Source organism: Rhamphochromis sp. 'chilingali' (assembly GCF_963969265.1).
Source record: "Rhamphochromis sp. 'chilingali' genome assembly, chromosome: 6".
In the NCBI taxonomy this organism is placed as follows: Eukaryota; Metazoa; Chordata; class Actinopteri; order Cichliformes; family Cichlidae; genus Rhamphochromis; species Rhamphochromis sp. 'chilingali'.
This window is the reverse complement of record NC_137933.1, coordinates 34,361,643-34,380,764: the sequence shown is the minus strand read 5'-3', so window position 1 is coordinate 34,380,764 and position 19,122 is coordinate 34,361,643. Positions and strand designations below refer to the sequence as shown.

The following is a 19,122-nucleotide window of genomic DNA, read 5'->3' as shown; positions in this document are numbered from 1 at the left end:
TGTAAACTTCACATGTTTGAGATCCAGTATGGTACAAGAGAGAAGTTCAAACAAACACCAACAATTAGAGACAAACATCCGGAATATGGTAAGCAATGAACAGACAGCATCATCACAATCATTACCAGGTTTGAGAGCGCAAGGATCAGTGTGCTGGATGCTGCTGAGCCCTGCAAACACAGTGAGGTGCATGTGCCATGGCCCTGCCACTAATACGCACGCACGCACACACGCACACACACACACACACACACACACACACACACACACACACACACACACACACACACACGCACACACAATATTAGACATTATGACAAGTTGCTCTTATTTCAAATAAGCTCATATTGTTGGGGTTCATCTGCAGAAGTGCAGGATTTCTTTCAGAATTAAGAGCTTTCCTCACAAAAACAATGCTTTAAATATAATCAGGGAATGATCAACAGACTGCCAGTTCAATAAACACACTGATAACAGTCCAATGAAGGTTGGGAATTTTTCCACGCTACCACAGCTTGAAGTTTAAAATATTTAAGTCTCGTGTTGGTCTTCCTTTGCATATATGTATAGATATATATGCACATCACTCACTAAAAGACATACATATAAGTGCCTGCCAATGCGCACACACACACACACACACAAACACACACAATCAAAGAAGGGGGTGTGGGTGGAACTCCCTAAAGAACACAGGTGGGACCAGCAGCTCCGTGTTCTCAGGTACATCCTCCCGAAACACAACAGCAGGCTTCATGGCAGACCAGAGAAAGACACACAAACAAACCTGTTCTGTCTTAAGGCATGTGGACAAGTGGAGATTCCTCATAGTAATGCACGATGTGCTGATGTGATTTAAAAAAAAAAAAAAGTCTGCAAAAACATCAGGAAACAGCGCCCTGAACAGATCTGGAGCAAAAGGTATTTGTAGATAAGCGTTCAGTCTGTTTTAACCCGCTTGGTTTACCCATGGTAGCAGAGAGAGTGTGGCCTTTTATGTCTCTCTTTTAAGGAAATTCAGCTACTTCCTGGTTGAAACAAATGATCATATATGCTTACCTGCATGACAATCACCAGCCTATCAAAACGACACTGTCCCAGTCTTGTAGCTTTAAAAACTGTTTGAATAAACTGTCTTTAGCCAAGAATATACCCTATATAGTTTAAAACAAGGAGTTCTCACACTTTTTTACTGGGGGAAATTTTTTTCCACAACCACTATATTATAAACCCTAAACAGATTAATTGTGTTTAGTGTCACCAGATGCTGTGGGCTGATATTTCTCCATGCGCGCCAGCAACCCAGCGGTCTAATACACCGAGCTAAATAGTAACAGGAACATTATAATGCACCCTGAGAGAAGTAAGAGCTGGTGACAGACTGATATGATGTTTCCCAACCTAATGTGGGAGGGAAATAATGGATCCAATATGCTGCTTTTACTGGCGCAAATAGTTCCAGTCTATATCTGTGAATTTAAACAATGAAGTTCAGTTTTCTAACTTACAGGAATTTATTCTGAGGACCACTTAGCAATAGGTTGCGGACCCCTGGGGATCCTCAGACCCCACTTTGAGAACTGTAGATAAAAAAAAGAGCTAATGAATGCTTTATTTTTGGAAATTTCTCCAACAGTGAGTCACAGCTGGAATTTTTCCTGTGAGCTGTGGACATCTGCCTTGTGCGACTGCTGAGTGTCCTTTAGTGTTGCACCAAAAGCCCTAATCCTCTGTATTTAAAGACTTATCTCCGGCTAATCTCTTAAGACGTTAGGATTAAGCTAAGTCTTAATCTTAATGATATAACTTTGATGACTTGTGGTGTGATGACAGAAGGCATGAAGATAAATTTAAAAGGGTCTGAAATAAAGATTAATATTTGTTTTACATTTTGTAGGATTTAACTACAACGTATAGCTGCCTCTATACAATCTGTGCGATGGGACTGCTCATCTGTTGTCTGTTAAAGACAGAGAATGATAACATTGGTTCAGTCAGGGAGCACATGACCAAAAGAAGTATTTTCTATTTGGCCTGGTCTGGGACTCCCTTGTCCTTAGAGCACCAGCGTGAAACTCCATCTCCTGTGATGGAGATGGGTTGCAATGTGACTTGCAGGTGTGTAGTACCTGTATGCAGGCTAAAGCTTATTAAATAGTGCACCCTGTATGTGATTTGCTAATTGGATCTGTAGAAGGCGGTGAGCTGAGAAGAAGAAGAAGAAGAGTGCACCCAAGCCTAGTTTCAAGGCCTGCCTGAACTAATGCGATGCTTGATTTGTAAGCTTTCTATGGTGAGTAAGGGCTAAAAGAAACTCATTTCACTGGGTGTACAAAGTGGGACAAAACAACTGAAGGCAAATACTATTTGATCCTGGTCTGCTCCTACAAAGCCTGTGAATCTCTGACAGGCATGAAGAGGCTCTGTGTCCTGGAGGAGAAATGATACAACAGACCAAAAGCTTCCGAGGCTTTAGACTGATTCTACCATGAGCGCAGCAACATTAAAAAGAAAACAACAAAACAAGAATCTACATCTAAGATCTGATGTGGAAAATGTCTGCAAAATATATATCCATATATAAAAGACAATCTATGTGCATCTAAAATTTTCTGTCATCATATAATCATTAATTAAGACACTGCTTGTGACTTCTAAGTGGAATGTCAGTCCGTCCTCTGGGCTTGTGGTGCTACTCTGCATCGGTGATGTCGAGGTGGTGCAAGGGTGACAGTTTTTCATCACAGCCCTGTGTCATGAATGCTGGGTGTCCATTGCATAGCCTTTAGCAGGACTCCATTTCAGTGTTAGAAGCTACACGGGGAGAGCCCACTCGTTGGGCCTGTCCGGCCCAGCCAGCACTGGAATGCAGTGGCTCGTTCCCCGGCCTTCCTGACGCTAACATCAGCAGCGTTCTCAGATGTGACAGCACTGGTGAATTCACGTGGTAAATTGCTTCAGTCAAAGCATAAGAGTGAAAGATACAGAAAGGATGAGAGAGAAAGCAAGGAGAGAGTTGAATTTGCGCTTTCTCCTCCAATCCAGAAACCCTCTTTCTGATGAATGTGCTGGGGTCAGGAGGTGTGACGTCATCAGGGGCCTCTGGGTGAGCTGGCGTGTTGACTTTCAGGGTTAGGCGCCCAAGGGGGAGGGGGATGGAAAGGACCACAAATGGAGGGTAAGGGAGGGACCCTTTTCCCCAACCCTAGCATGTAATAGCAGGGCTTGTGGTGGGAGCTGCACTGTGTGTGTTAGTCCACGGACTGGCTGTCGAGCTGAGGACGGGGGCAGTAACTCAGATGGCCACAGAGAGGCTTCTCTGGAACTGCTGAAGAGGGTGCAGGCCTTTTTTTGCCCACTGCTGGTGTCCCAGATCACCTGGGATGTGGAGCTTAGTTCTCCCAATCACAGTTCAGTGACATGGAGAGGGTAGCTGGGGGGCGCATGGGCAGGAACCTGCGACTGGAGCCGAAGGATGTGGCAGTCGTGGCAGAGCAGGTGGCCTTCCAGTGGATAACAGCGGTGCCTTTCCTCATCATTTAACTGGAGACCGCAGTCCTGAAATAAATATAATTACATATATTTAATAATCACGCTCACACATATTAATAAAAATCCATTTAGACACTATAAAACATGTATTTTACATGCACTGGTAAATTTTGAGGTTTTATGCTATTTTGCTTCCAAAATGTCTCAGACTGGTGGAACAATCATACAGTCAGGCATTTACCTTTTGCTAATTTGAGATTTTACACATGAACTTCAGACATTTTCAGCAGAATTGTGTTGGGATGATTTCGAAAGGAGGAAACAGCAGGAAAGAGTGTACTTCAAAGACCGAAGCTGGCAATGTGGTTTAGATGAGAGAGCTGCCTGGGCAGAGCACGCCGGAGGCAGCACACATGGTGCTACTTTGACTACTGGCTGTACATTTTGCAGATCAGAACAAAAACCCCAAATTACCCATCGACCTTTTCAGAAGTGAGCTTGCAGCTTAAAGACTGTCTAATTTCATCTGACGTTTCCACTGTCACATGGATCTCTTGGGTGCATGCACTACTTGGCACGAGTAAGCAAACACCTTTTGTCTTTTTAAGTAAAATAGTAGATGTTTATGATCCACAACCTTCTCTGTGATCTTCCTATTTTCCACTTGCCTGATAACTTCATCTTCAATCCTTTGTCCGATATATCAACCATCCCTTCTCTGCACATGTCCAAACCATCTCGACCTGAGCTGTTCCTCTGATATACTCATTTCTAAGCTTGTCTGTTCCAGTGATTCACAACAAATATCCAGGTTTCTGCTGTGCATATTTAAATAGTGAACTGTAGACCTGCGATACAAAGTAACTGGAGAGGTTTTAAAGTAATAATTATAAGCTTTCAATATTTAACCAGTAAATATTGAATTTCAAACATATATCTTTAAAATCAGATTTCTTTCTTATATTTTAAGCCCAAAATCTCCACCTATAGCTACCAAACTTTCAATTTTTGGAGCAGTCTATATCCTGAAGGTTTTAATAGCATTCAGAGTCACATTTATGGAAGATTTTACTCTTAAAAACTTGGGGGGGAAAGTATTTTTTTCCTGTTGATAACAGCAAAAACAGATTTCAACAAATTAAGCCACCTGCAATATAAAAGTACTTTGCTCAGTGTAAAGTTATTAGTTAGTTTTTAATTATTTTTACTGTCTTTACCTGTAGTTTCTTTCCTTAAAGAAATAATTTGAGATTTTGGGAAACAGGCTTGTTTGCAGAAAATGAACAGATGAGAAAACTAATTAGTGACACCAAGTTGTGCCAGTGACTTCAGTGTGGGCGTCTTTCTGGACCCTCGTTGTAAACAGGGTGCTGACTCTGAGACAAATCATAGACAGTGAGTGGGTTTATCCTTGAAGAGTTCAGATGTCCAGAGGGAACTGTGGGTTTGAGAAAAGCTGCCTCCAAAGAGGCAAATTGTATGCTTTGATGAATGAGCACACTGATCTCTGAGCCTGCAGAGGAATTCTGCGCATGGCTGACACGACGAGACCCCGATGTGGACCCTGACCATGTTGGAGGGATTACATAAACTGACTGCTAACCACTCGGGTGATTTAAAACCGGATAAACAGCTTAAAAATGTACATATTATAAATGAATTTTCACTGTGCATCAATGTGATTCTCGCTGTATTTTCAAAAATCCAACTGTCGTGTTACAGCATTACAGAAAAAACATGTTTTTTTCCCCTCAATATGTAATTATTTACCATCTTCAGAATGATTCAACTGCAGACTTTACCCTTCCTGTCCATAAGCCTCCCTCTCACCCCCCATTCAGAGCTCCACTGAATGATTACCCGCTGCTTATATAACGATCTGATGCATTTCTATGAAGCGGAACCTCAGCCATTCAGACATATGCAAGTTGTATCCTGCTCAGGGGATAGTAAAAATGATCTCACGATTTAGAAAAAAAACCCTGCTCAATCGCTGCAGGGAGGCGTGAAATGTTTATTTGTTTCACTAAACATTCATGGCACACTTGAACTAAAAAAAAAATCTAGCAGCCAAGTTGAGCGACAGGATGACTGAGATGTCAGAAGCTGGGTTTAAGCAGCAAGCCCCCAGCCGAGCTGCAATGCGCTTTGTCAATGAGTCACATATTGAGCTGTAACCTTTGGTTGATATCCATCAGTATGTTTTTTTTCCCCTGTCTGTGTCTCATTCATTCCACAAGAGCAGTGATTCACACTCGTTGGTAGAAAACAGTGAGTCTATTCTTATCCCACGATTTGGAGATCTTACCACAGTTCACTGTGTTTACGGGACTAAGCAGATGTGCACGTGTGTTAGTGTGTGTGTGTGTGCTAAAGTAGTGTGCAAATATGTCCTTGTGTGTGTTTTTATAATTTCAACCGCCTCAAAAGTTGAATCACGCACAGTGATGCTTAATTCACTCTAATCAAATCCCAGGCATGGCAGATCACTCTTACTCATACCTTGTGAAGTGTGTGTGAGAAAGAGAGACTACAGTCAGTGTACGCAGTCGAAGTGACTCACCTCACAATGGTAGCACTCCACGTGGTAGTCCTTGTCCATAGAAACAACGCGAATAGTTTCCTCAGAGCCCTGTGGAGACAAACACACAGAAAGTGATGAGTTTGATGTTTGAGCCCTGCAGCTTTTATTATTAATTTTTGATTCATTCATTCTACTTTTATCTAAAACATATTGGCTTTTATTTTCACCTTCAAAGCAAAAGCTTTTGTTTGCTTTGGTTTTTGTACATTTTTTCTGTAAGCATCTCCCTGTTGGTGATTGTGTGCTAGTAAGAGATCATTAAAAAGAAAATCCATGAAAAATTCAATGAAAAAGAAAATCGGACGATTCTTCCCTCACAGGGCGCCGCTATGTGGAGCTGTTATTTTTCGATTGCTTTGTGAAGTTATATTCTGACTTTGTGCTCGTTTGAATCTGCAGTGGGTGTAGTGGATCTCCTTGAGTGTGTCAGAAGGGCGACTCTTCAAGTTGAATTTTTGAGAATGCAGATGTAAATGAAGACAGTCAAATCTGGTGAGAAAGTGAGTGATGAGTGAGAATTAGGTTGTTCTATGTGAAGGTGCAGTTTGGGTCAGTTGTGGTGAATGTTCTCCCTCAGACACGTTGGGATGTTACAGAAAACCTCAACACTCTGACAAAGATCCCAGGGGGGAAAAATCACGCTGTAAATGTTTGTGAATCTGAGCTTGGACACCTGCTCCCGGTTGGTATCTGAGTTGTAGCAGCATCTCTTATTGCCGTTCTTGATCCCAGATTAGATTTTGCCACCTCTTTTACATAGATTCGGAAAAAATTAGTTACATGAATGAGCCTTTTTGCAAATACACCCGACGTTCACATGATTAATGTCAAATTCTGGTCTCTGAGTCCAACCAAAGTCATCAGTAACACTCAAAAACGGCAAGATGTAATATTGTTTTGCTCGTTACCTGGGCTGGAAGGATGGGCTGGTTACATGAGGCACACTTGGGGGCAAAAACCCTGTAATGGAAAAAAAATCGTCAACCTTGTGTTTAACTCAACTAAATCTAAAAGTTGTTTTTAGACATATAATACACATTCATACCCAATTTTTGGATGCTGTTTAAAATGTAAACAAAAACAGAATGCAATACAAATCTCACAAACCTATATTTTACTCACAATAGAACAGAAAACATATCAATGGCTCAAGCTGAGAAAATCTACCACTTTAAGGGAAAAAAATTGGCTCATTTTTCATTTGCTGGCAGCAACACATCTCAAAAAACTTAGGACGAGGCCATGTTTATCACTGTGTACCAACAACAGATGGGATGGGCGCAACAAATGATTGCTCTTGCCATTAAATTCAAATTGATGTAATATTTATCACGAAATAATTAAATATTTCAATTTAAACATGTGACATGATAATTAAATATGAGTTTATGAGAATTGCAAATCGTGGCTTTCTGTTTTCATCCCAACTTTTTTGGAATTGTGGTTGTAAATACCAGGACAATAATTAAACAAACAGGAGGGTGTGGCGTACCCCCGTGACACCTGGCAGACTGAGACAGACTGCTTCTTTGTGCCAAACATTACTTTTACGTGCTGAGCTGTTTGTTTACAAAACGATCGTCTTCTTACGTGTGGTAGTCTTTGACACAGTAGATGTTGTTCTCAACGTCCACAGTGAAAGGCACTCCATCTAGACCCTCCTTACACACAACACAGCGGAAACAGCCGGGATGGTAGGACTTGCCTAGTGCCTGGAGGATCTAAACTCCCACACAGAAAAAAATAGAGAAGAAAATAGAAGATAATAATAGTTCTTATATAGGACTTAAATAACAGGTATGGACATGCAGTGGGACATAATAGGCAGAGAAAGGGTTACACTCTCTAAAGGGCTGTCCAATTTTTTATTGGAATAGTGTTATTCAGACAGTATGTGAGATTGCTGGAGTGAAGGTCTCAAATATAATTGACTTTGGACTCCTGCAGGACAAAAAGATGATAACTTTATCTTGGAGAAAAATTGATGTAGCTATAGATATATGTATGAGTGAAGGAAATTATATCTTGGAAAAATACTGGATTATACAACACTACATCTTTTTTATCTGTATCTTCTTTAAAATTCTTTGTTAAATATGTAAAGTAAAAATTCTCTGTTCTCCTCTAACGGTTGTGAAAACACAGCAGCATGTCTAACTGCTGAATCAGATTAATGATTTTTATTAAAAACGTGGTTGATAAGGAAAAAAAGGTCTTCGTTGCTCAAGGCTCTTACCATCTCCATGATGAGGTGACCACACACAAAGCACTTCTCAGCCGTCTGCTGGAAACCAGAGTACTGTGGGTGAAACCAGACACGCAGATTATCATGCTGAGTATTGCTTTTTTGGATACTGTTGCACTGACTGACCGTGCAATCTAAAGCAATGCTTCACACTTTCTGCATGAAAACATGTTTCAATCTTGTATTTATCTACAGAGGGAATTGCTTGTTAAATGAGATCAGTTATGCCCTTTTCACCTCTATATCTTTATTTTTGAACTCTGCGTGAATTACAATTAAAAACAATTCTTATTTGTCTCATACTGAATGTAAATGTAGCCTCAAAAAAGCTGTTACAGTTTCGCTCACTTTCGCTCACTTTGGCTGGCTGCATCTTCTAATGGTTCACTTACACCAGAGCAAAAATAGGATGTCAACCACCTAGCAACTAAGCAGAATTGTTTGTTTCCCAGTGACTGTATTATTATTATTTTTTTGTTTTGTTTTGCTTTGAGCGTGTGGCACATTCAATTTCTGTGGGACCTCTGTGCTCTCAGTCAGAGCTGTGCGTGTCAAATGACCATATAAGGATATCATCTCTCTGACATTGTACAGAACCAAGAGCTGAAAAAACTGCCAGTGTTCAGTGTTTTGAAGCGTGAGCTGTTGAGCTATTCAACCTTAATGTGTTGACCTCATTATTTGTAACTTTGACCATGTTAAATGTAACAGTTTAATTATGAAAGGAAATAAATAAAAGCATAATAGATACACTTTATAATGAGATGACCAGGCTTTATTTAGAATCATCTCATCATTCTCTTAGCCTCCATTACTTTTTTTTACAGCTATAACTAATTCGTCAAAGATTCCTTCATGTTGAGGGAGTTTAGTGCCCTCTGTCTTCTACAGGAAATAAAACACTCGCCAACACATCAGTAGCTCCTTCCCTTCAAACCTGAAGCCCAGGCGAATAATTAAAGCGACCATCTGCAGCACACAACCCCCTCTGGGTCGTGACCTGATTGATACAGAGGGGCCTGCTAATGGAGACACTGCTACCAGGTGGAGGTGGTAGGTCATGATGGGCAGGCTGCCCCCTGCCCTGACATCTCTGCTCTGAATCTACCATCTGCCAGCACCTCCCCCCACCTATGAAGCACCCCCAGGGTGACAGCCCAGACTAGCCGTGCATCAGCCGTAGGAGGGAGGCGGAAGGAGATTAGTCTCATCCCGACATCTCAAAGGTGTTGATTGTAAATTGCAAAACAGGAATCTGAGTGTTTCCTAACAGGCCAGCAGGTTACAGGAAAGCTGCCTATAAACAGGAAGTACTGTCAGCACATGAGGCTAACAGTTATGGTGTAATCTGGACAACAAAACCAATTTCAACATCTGCGTTAGAGGAAGTGTTTGCAGCCACCTTCCTTGTTTGAAATCAGTTACATTTTATTCAAATCACATACAGCTAGAGTAAACAAAATATGATGGTCACGATTCTCAGTGTTCAGTGGAGCATGAGATCAGGTCCAGTGTCTGGCCTGTTAACCTGCAGCAGATGGACCAGGAGTCTGAGAGCTGCAGCTGTCCAACCCTCCTCCTCCTTCTCCACCTCCTAATTGTAAGTGCCGGGGAGCAGCTCGCAGTGTAATTGAGCTCCTTGGGGAAATTATTAGTGTGAATTGAAGGGGTGGTGCTAAAGCCCTAATTGTAGCTGTTCAGTGTTTTTCCTCCAGAGGGTTCAAGAATGTAGCCTGAGGTCCTAATTCTTCGCTCTTTCTGCTCCACCTGCATCCCCGTCTGACTCCAGCATGAGGCAAACACACAGTGATGCACTCATCACAGAACAAAATCAATAACCATGAGAGCACTTACCAGAAAGTCCTCCTCACAGTAGACCTTTCCATTGACGTTGTAGAACGCTTTCCCTCGTAGCCTCCTCCCTGAAAAGATGAACGGCAAATTAAAAATGCAACATGCAAAGATGTATATAGACTATATAGTCAAAAGTATGTGGATGCTCATAGTTTTGTACTTTGGATCTAGAAATCTTAAGGCACAGACCCTTACAGTAAACAAGAGAACCGCTTATATACAGTGGGAATATTATTTCTCATCTCCTTGCATTCATTTGCTATTTTGTTGTCTACCAACAACCAAACAGTGTGACGAGGGATTTTCTGACAACCAAACATTATTATAGCACACTGTACTTTACAGTATACCACAAGTGGACATCAAGGTATGAATTATTTTTTTTGTAACGGTACATTTTAAGCAGTTCTTTCCTTTAACAACAAAAACAACAACTAAAAAAAGTTGACGTGAGCCCCAGACTTTATGTGTAGTTGTTACATTTTGGGAATTACGAATAAGTGATACAGCAAAGGTCTTGGTTAACCTACTGAAAGAAGAAGAAGAAAGACAACTATCACAAAAGCCATGTGTCTTTTGACTTCAGCTGGACTGAATGATCATCATCACTGTCATCTGTCAGTACAGTTTGGGTAATAATAAAAAAGCACTTTGCAAATGAAACATCTGAGAGAAATAGGCCAACATCAAAATAGTGGTAGACCGTTCAAAAGTGTCTGATTTATCATTTGACAAAGGATGAACTGAAGCTCTGCCATCACGTAATGTCGCATACTGCTGTTTCTGATGTCATTTAAAAAAAAAAAAAAAAAAAAAAAAAAAAGTGTCTGATTTAAAAGTGTCTTTTCCAGTGAAGGCAAGGTATCTGCCAGTGGACTGATGACATCCAGATGTTACAAACTGAATCAAAAGGAGAACTAATGATATGTCAGAGGACACAAAGGCTATTTTCTGAACATATAAATATAGTCATCCCTTTAAATTCTGGCTTACACAAAAATTGTGAAAACCATTGCACTGAACATTGTTGCACACCAACCTTAGCCCCCCCCCCCCCAAACATCAACATGTTACCTCAGCAGAACAATGCTAACTGCTACACACCATGAAACCCACAAAGTTTTAGGAAGTAAAAAGAAGAAACCATCACAAACACAAAATAAGTCCAACACACAAACACTCAAATGACCCAAAGGCTTGACTGCCAATGTGCCATGACATTCTCAAAGGTGCCATATTCTTGCTTTGAAGGGTCAGAGATGGCATGAGGAGGATTTACACGATATTAGGCAGCTGGTTTGAATGCTGTGACTCATCAGTTTAAGTAATTGCAACTTTGTGGCAACAGTTTCCACTTTGCTTGCAAACTGACTTTCTTTTTGCATAAATTCCAAAACTTTTTAAGTGGACCTGCAGATTTTTTCTGTGTAAAAATTTTTTTGGTGCAACCACACTTTAAAATCTTAGCTGAGTGGGAAAGGATTTGACAAAGTTTAGTGTAAAACCGTAAAAACCATCCCAGAATACTAGAGAAAGCAAAGAGATGAGCTTATCCAATTTTCCACTTTTTAAAATCTGATGATAAAATAGTCGATTTTCTTTATTGCTGGTTTGCAGATTTCTGTCACAGCTGCACCATCCACCCACTGTTTAAACCTACTGTTTGTAAAGGACATGAAAAGGAAGCTGAATTCGGAATAGAAGAAAGGTAGCTTAAATGAAAGAATGTCGGCCTTCTAGTGAAGAGCAGTTAAAATTGCATGTCGCAGGTAGAGAATGAACTGAGTAGCTGCACCGAGGTCCAGTATTAGAAAAATAAATTGTATCTTGAAATACGAATCCTCCCGCAGACATCAATAATAAAAATATGGAAGAGAAAATGTGCACTTTTAGACTGTATTTGTTAGGTTATCACTTCTTTGCCCCCCAAAAACTAAAAAAACTAAAAAATAAACAATGAACCAATTATTTCAGACAGAACATGCGATATAACACTTCTGTTAACTTTTACATGCAAAAACACATCCTACTGTATCCTTTTCTTTTATCTGCCACGGCCACAGCACACAGAGTGCGGAGCAGATGGTTCGCTAAAAAAAGGCAACTTTCTGCCTCCGTTTAATTACCTCAACCATTGATCCCGACAAGAATCCATTCACAACCCATACACAATCAATACAGCAGGCTGCTTGCCAAACCTCCCCCAAAAATCTCCACTCTTCCCTGCTATTGTGCACTGCTCACAGACAGACCAACAATAGCAGACTGGAGGGAGGATGTCCCTTATTCTGACACATACAGAAAACGACAACCAGCTTTTCAACACCGCTTCATTATTCTAAATAACTTTAAAACCCTAAAAAAGTCACAGGCCCACAACACATAAACATGTCCACACTGTGAGCCTGGGTTCAGGACACCGAGCTTCTAGCGCAGAGTGAGAACACTGAATTCCTCTGGGTTAGACTTCATTCATCAGAATCCAAGTTTGAATCCAAACTGAAAAGGAAATTCTGCTGCGGGCTGGCTTCTACAGCCCCCTGCCATGCATCTCACACTGCTCGCCCATTCAAATTCATTTAACAGCAGCGGTGTCTCTGTGGCAGCACGATGACTTCACCCAAGCCTGGCAGACGAAACCCATGGATCTCATAAATCTGCAGGATTAGTCAGATTTAATTGTCGTCCTGAGCCACCACTGATTTTATGGGTGTCCCAGCATGAAAAATATGCTGCTTTTTTTTTTTAAACTTAAATTTATGCAGTCGCTATATTTCATACACATGCACTCACATGCACTCACACACACACACACTGTCACAATGCTGGGAGATGGCAATACATTAACATCCACATAAATGGCTGGAGCAGCAGAGGAATGTTGTCCACACAATAGGTGAGACTTTTAAGACTTTGAGACTGAGGAGCAATTAGCATTTTGGTAGCGAGGAGCAAAAAAGAAAAGGAGGATTGAAGAAGAGCTCTTCATAGATGAGACTTTGAAGGGGCTAAACTGGCAGGAGCAGTGAGATTATAGTGAACAGTGCAGCAGCAGGGGCTGCGAGGTGTTGCTGTGTGCTGGTCTGTGGCCTCTGCTCTGGAGTTTGGGGTCTGGAAGGTGAATACAAAGGCCCCAGTGCTGATGACTGTGTGGAGCGCTGCTAGGGGAGCAGGCCGACTGAGCAAACGGGGACATTCTTTCTGCCTGAGGTCACTAGCTGGTCCCATTCATCCCCCCCGCACCTCTCCAGCACCCGCTCTCTGCCCACTTCCATCACCAAGAAAAAGAGGGGGAGGGCTCCATGCCTCCCTCTCGCTCCTTTGGCCTTTTGTGACCAGACATTGCTGCAGAGGGGCCGAATGTCCTCACAGTAGTGCAAGGCATTGAATCAGTAGCTCTATTTATATTTTGCAATCTACCTGCAGGTTTTACAGAGCCTGATCCATGATTATAGCTCAGTCAAATTGCTCCCATTAGGCCCCTGACTGCATGTAAACTTGAGCATATTTTACCCATCCTGGCATCATAGACTAGCTAGATGTGCAGTTTGGGATTTACTTTAAAACCCTTTTCTCATTTTCATGTCTCACTCTGCTTGCTTGTCTTAGTTATTACTTTTAGAAGTTCCAACCAGAGGTTGTGTTAGACTTTGTCATCGCCTTTCATTTTGATGGACAGGGTTGTGAAGTTTCCTAACTTATTTTCTCATTACCTACCTACAAATAAAAAGAGTATCCATTGATGGGGACATCAATGCATAAGGGACAAATAATGGTACATCACAAAAAAGAATAGAAATGTAAAAAATCTGCTGTAAGGTCACTCCACATGTCAGCAGCAAAAGAAACAGATTCGACAGTTCAAGCGGAGGCACTAAAACAACCTTGTGTCTAAACTAGCAAATATAAGGTGACTTGAGCTGGGTGCTTGATTGAGTGTAATCAAATGCATCAAAGAGGGCTGCTGCAGAGGCGAAAGCTTTTTGTGTCCGATTTTATTTTATTCTGAAGGGCAAACTCTGTCCAACCTCGCTCTGCTGCTACACCCAAAACTGAAATAACCAGCATCATGTTTCCAGCAGGAAAGTGATTGTAATTTAACAAAAGTTTTTTATGATTAAACTTTCCAATGCTGCAAGCGCTTACTTCCCCATGAGGTTCATTTTGCCTGCCTAATCTGCTCCTTCTGCATGAGGAACCAGCTGCACCCATGACTCAGTCGTAATCATGGAGGATTCTGGAGGATTCAACCGTGTATGTTTAATTTTAGGTTGTATATATAGAAGACAGCAACTGGTGTGTTTATTTAATATTTTGATGAATCCACCATCTAATCCATCAAAAAGACTGACAGACTTCAGATTTTTCCATCACTTTTTAAAAAAAAGAAAAAACATTTAGTTAACTGGAGTCAATTTTCAATTGATTCAATTTTAAGTCAAAAGTTGACACAGGGCACTTTAATTTCAAACCATACTCGCATTATTTTGACATCACAGCATTTGAAACTAGAGGTTTACAACTGATTTTGTTAGGTTATTTACACAGTCATAGTATTTACTGAATTTCATAGTTTATATTTTATAGGGACAGGTATGCAACATGCCTAACAGCACAGAGCTAATTTTCAATAGCATTTAAAATCCATGAACGTCAGCACACCACATGCATATGAGTTTGGTATGGTTTATAATGACACATAATGATGAGTGATTTTCTCCTCTCCCTCTTTCTGCTCCTGACCTCTGCACGTATGACGGCCGCGTGCAATTTTTGGTCATTTACAAATCTCAGCTCATCTGTTAGTGCATGCATTTTGAATGCTGGTGTTGCCATGGAAATAAAGACTGATGTGTCACCATGGCGAAGGTATCATTCGGCTAAATTTTCCTCTGGTATGGCAGTTTCGGTTAAGCCTATTCAGTCAAAAAAGAAAGAAAAAACCCAGCAGGAGTCACTCGTCTTCACTGAAAGGATAGAAATCATTTCATTGGGCATCCAGGTTGTTTAGACGCTTTCACCTAAAATGAGAGCTGTGTATTTTTTCTACACAATGTTAGTGTGTCTGAGATTCATCCTTGGATCATGTGGGAGATGTGGCCTTTTCTATGACTACCAAAATGAGAATGTAGGAATCTTATTTTTGCATAATACAAAAAGAAGATTTAACACGTTGCAGTGACTTTGTTAAGTTGCATGCTGTTTCTGGTCTGAATAATTTTTTCCTACCGATAAGATACAGATGTAATTGTGATCTTTTGTACATTTTGGATGCAGGACATGTGTCGACTATTCTCTGCAACTCTAGAAAACTGACAAAAAATCCAACCCTTAAGGTTAAGTTCATGGCTGGAGTTCAAATAGAAGTGAAGATGACAGGATTTCTTTCAGTGTAACCTGAGCTCATGGTATGCACATGAAGCTCGACCCAAGACTTCCAAAGCCACAGAGAGTCCCCCCTTTGGATAGTACTTTATGAACATTGAGGAATTATTATGATATGTTTACTTTGAAAATCTTTGTGTTATCTCTTTTGATTTTTTTAAGGACAGGCATTTATTAAACAGAGTGAAAAAGTGTTACTTCTCTAGTCATGGTATATGTCTAGCACACACACACACACACACACACACACACACACACACACACACACACACACACACACACACACACACACACACACACACACACACACAAACATTAATTTTCTGGTGCAGCAATGGTAAGTTACTGACTTTTTCAACTGTTGGGCTTGATAGCTTTACCTGGATTAGTGCACTGAATATGAAGCTGAAGATTTAAAGGAAGGAAATAATAAAGTTTTCATAAATATGATGAATTAAACTATGGGTAGAGAAATGAAGCATGCTTTACGTTTCTTTAGTTTGACTTAGGGCTGCTCAATTATGGCAAAAATGATAATCACGATTATTTTCACTGAAATTGAGATCACGATTATTTGACGATATTTATTTAACAATAACTTTAAAAAATAATATAAAATAGTGTGCAACACCACTGAAGTTTTTTTTTTTTTTTAAACTCTCTTTTCAACCAACGGCAGTCACTCTCCTCTCCAAATAACTTCTGCTTAGCTTTCTGAGCTTCCCTCGGGTCCTCTTAATCAGCGGTCTCCACCCTTTTTTGCGCCACGGACCGGTTTATGCCCGACAATATTTTCACAGACGGCCTTTAAGGTGTCGCGGATAAATGAGGGAGGGGCTAATAATCGGCTCAGTCATTTTTAATGATCGTTGAAAGCCCAGATCGTAATCGTGATTAAAATTCGATTAATTGAGCAGCCCTAGTTTGACTGACATTTTCCAGTCCAGTCCATTAACAATGGAAGTCTGAATTAAGACCTCAATAGCAGACTTTTTAACTGCAGCCTAAAAGGTGTTGCTCTCTTTGCAGCAGCTCAGTTGCATCAGCTGAGCTTATAGCAGCCACATGCTGCGAAGAGAAAGGGGAACATTTCAGAGTTTGACACAAAATAATTTCTTTAGTAGAAAAAAATGAAAACCAAGCCTCTATTTTTTTTAATGGTTCATAGTAGGGCTTTCCAGCTTTGGCAGAAATCATGAATCATGACTACTGAGGTTACAAACACTTATAATCACAAACTTTAAGCAAAGAAAGAAGAAGAAAAAAACAGTGTGTCCTTTTAATTTGTCCATTTGAGTGTCCATAATCTTTAAATGACGAAATACATATGAACTAAAATGAACTTCAAAACTTTGCAGCGAGTGAACATGAATTCATAACGCTTTTTGGACTGTCAGTTGAAACTGATCCATTGATTTTGCAGCCTTACACTCTAAAAACTGATGAAATATTATTAAAACATTTTCCATGACGATCTCCCCAGACTTGATTGCTGGCCCTGTCTCTTTCTATCTAAAGATCTTTAGATATAAACCAATTGCAAAACGATATGAAGAAGACAATCGTGTTCCTTAATGATCTGTCACATATCATATCACATAGAATCCCGTTTCCCATCATACACTTAGGTTTTGTACCTGGTGGAGTAACAGTGGCACCTGCATTCTCAAGCCGCTGCTGCCTTGAACTTGTGAAACTGTTGTTATCTGCGTTTGCATTGACGTCAGAAGTCAAACATAAGCCAGTAAGAACAATTAAGCAGATATCAATCAGCTTAAACCCTTTACATTCTTGGTGATTGGGTCTAATACGGTAAAATAAATTGTCAGCATAAAACAGACAACGCACAATATAATCTTTTACCATTAACCTTTGAATTGCTGATCTACTGAGCTGACCTTTTGACCAGATAGAAAAGCTGAAACATCTACATCCCTAAAGCAAATGCTGACACAGAAGTGGATCATATCAGGTCACATTCCAACAAGAAGTATTTGTCAACTTCCTACTGGTGACACGCCTGCTGGTGTGTTTCAACACGAGATAACTGTTCCCCTCTGAGAGGAAGTTTATCCCGTGGCAAAACGTGCTTACTAAAAGTGCACTTAGAAAATTCGCTCTTACACTGCTCTTGCTAGCAGTTAATCAAATATAAATAGCATCTGAAAACCAATGACTTCCCAAGGTTAATAGTTGTATTATTACTTCCTCTAAGATTTTATGAGTTAGTCAAATTTTATCAGTGGCCAAACAAATTTGAGCTTTACAAAAAAGGGTAAAGTGAACCCGTCACACATCCTCAGGTTGGACATTTTTGGTGGTACTGATGAGCATCTGAAAACCAATCACACCGCCGAGTTTGGCTCCTCAATCAGGTCAATTAGCCAGAATAAACAGTTCACATGACAGCACGGACCTGCCTGCAGTTACAAGGAGAGAGCTTCAGTACATACAGAAGCTTATTGTTTTACATTCACATCAAAAGACAACAGAAAATTTTGTTAGCTGTATTTTAATTTAATTCCGCGCTTTGTCACTGACAATAAACCAGCCTAACAGAGAGGAATGTGCTGGCAGAAGGCGTCACTCTGTTCTCTCTCTGGCAGAGAAACCACGAGAGCGTTTGCCTGGCTGCAGGAACAGATAAATATGGTGATTGGCTCACAAAGGAACTTCAAACTGATTTTTTCATACAATGCAATCACAAGCCTCTGCAGACCTTCATGTTTTTGGTATTCTGAGAGAAACCCCAGTCACGGAGGCTACAGCAAAGCCTGCTGTAAGCATATTATCCACCTCTGAACAGTGGAGATTAACATCATATAGACTGTGGATAAAAATGGACTCAAACTTTAGTGTTTTGCTCTGTTATGTATTTTCTGAAGCAAAGCTTATCAATAAAGGGGAGTAACGTTGGTCACTGCATTCCTTAACTACATCATAGGCACAGATACTTGCTAAACTTAGTGCTGAATAACAGATTAATTAAATATTAGGATTTAATTTACAAAAACAAAACATGTAACAAAAAAATATGGTTGCATCACATTGTTTTGACCAATTGCCACCACACCCTTTGAGCCACACAATACTAAAACCAGGACAGACACATGCACTGTCTTGATGTTATGCTCTGATTACTGTTCTCACAGATTTACTCCCAGTTTTGAGTCATCCAGAAGTCAGAAATGATGCAAGCTCCGACTTCTAGGGTATGCGCAAAAGTTCAGGGCAAAACATCTGGCAAAGAGACAGGTTTCACCTCCAAAAAGAGGAACATTGCAATAGTGTCAGATCTTTGCAAGACATTTCATTGCTTTCTGTGTGGACAAAACGAGAGATAAAGATCTTCAAATTGCTGGTCTACCCTTTGAGTTGTAATGTATAACTGCAGACGAAAGGCAACAGAACTGCAGGATAACAGCTAAGGATTGTATGTCTTCAGCTGTGCAGAAAAAGATGATGTGTGGATGGGAGAGATATGAGTATGTGCAAAAAAAAAAAGAAGCTTTTTTTTGTAAAAAGAAACTCCTAATAATATCCTCCAGTTTAAAGCAAGAAT

The 19,122-nt window shown here is 40.4% G+C and overlaps 1 protein-coding gene across 1 annotated transcript in view; it reads right to left on the bottom strand.

Moving 5' to 3' along the window:
* The window catches only part of wtip (WT1 interacting protein), a 36,559-nt gene continuing 17,437 nt past the window's right edge, over positions 1-19,122 (bottom strand). Inside the window, exons 3-8 of the mRNA XM_080885055.1 lie at positions 10,176-10,243; positions 8,313-8,375; positions 7,667-7,797; positions 6,985-7,036; positions 6,056-6,124; positions 1-3,558 (exon numbers count right to left, since the gene is read on the bottom strand). Coding sequence (XP_080741181.1) covers positions 3,406-3,558; positions 6,056-6,124; positions 6,985-7,036; positions 7,667-7,797; positions 8,313-8,375; positions 10,176-10,243 — 536 coding nt within the window. The 3' untranslated portion in view covers positions 1-3,405. The remainder of the gene's footprint in view (positions 3,559-6,055; positions 6,125-6,984; positions 7,037-7,666; positions 7,798-8,312; positions 8,376-10,175; positions 10,244-19,122) is intronic.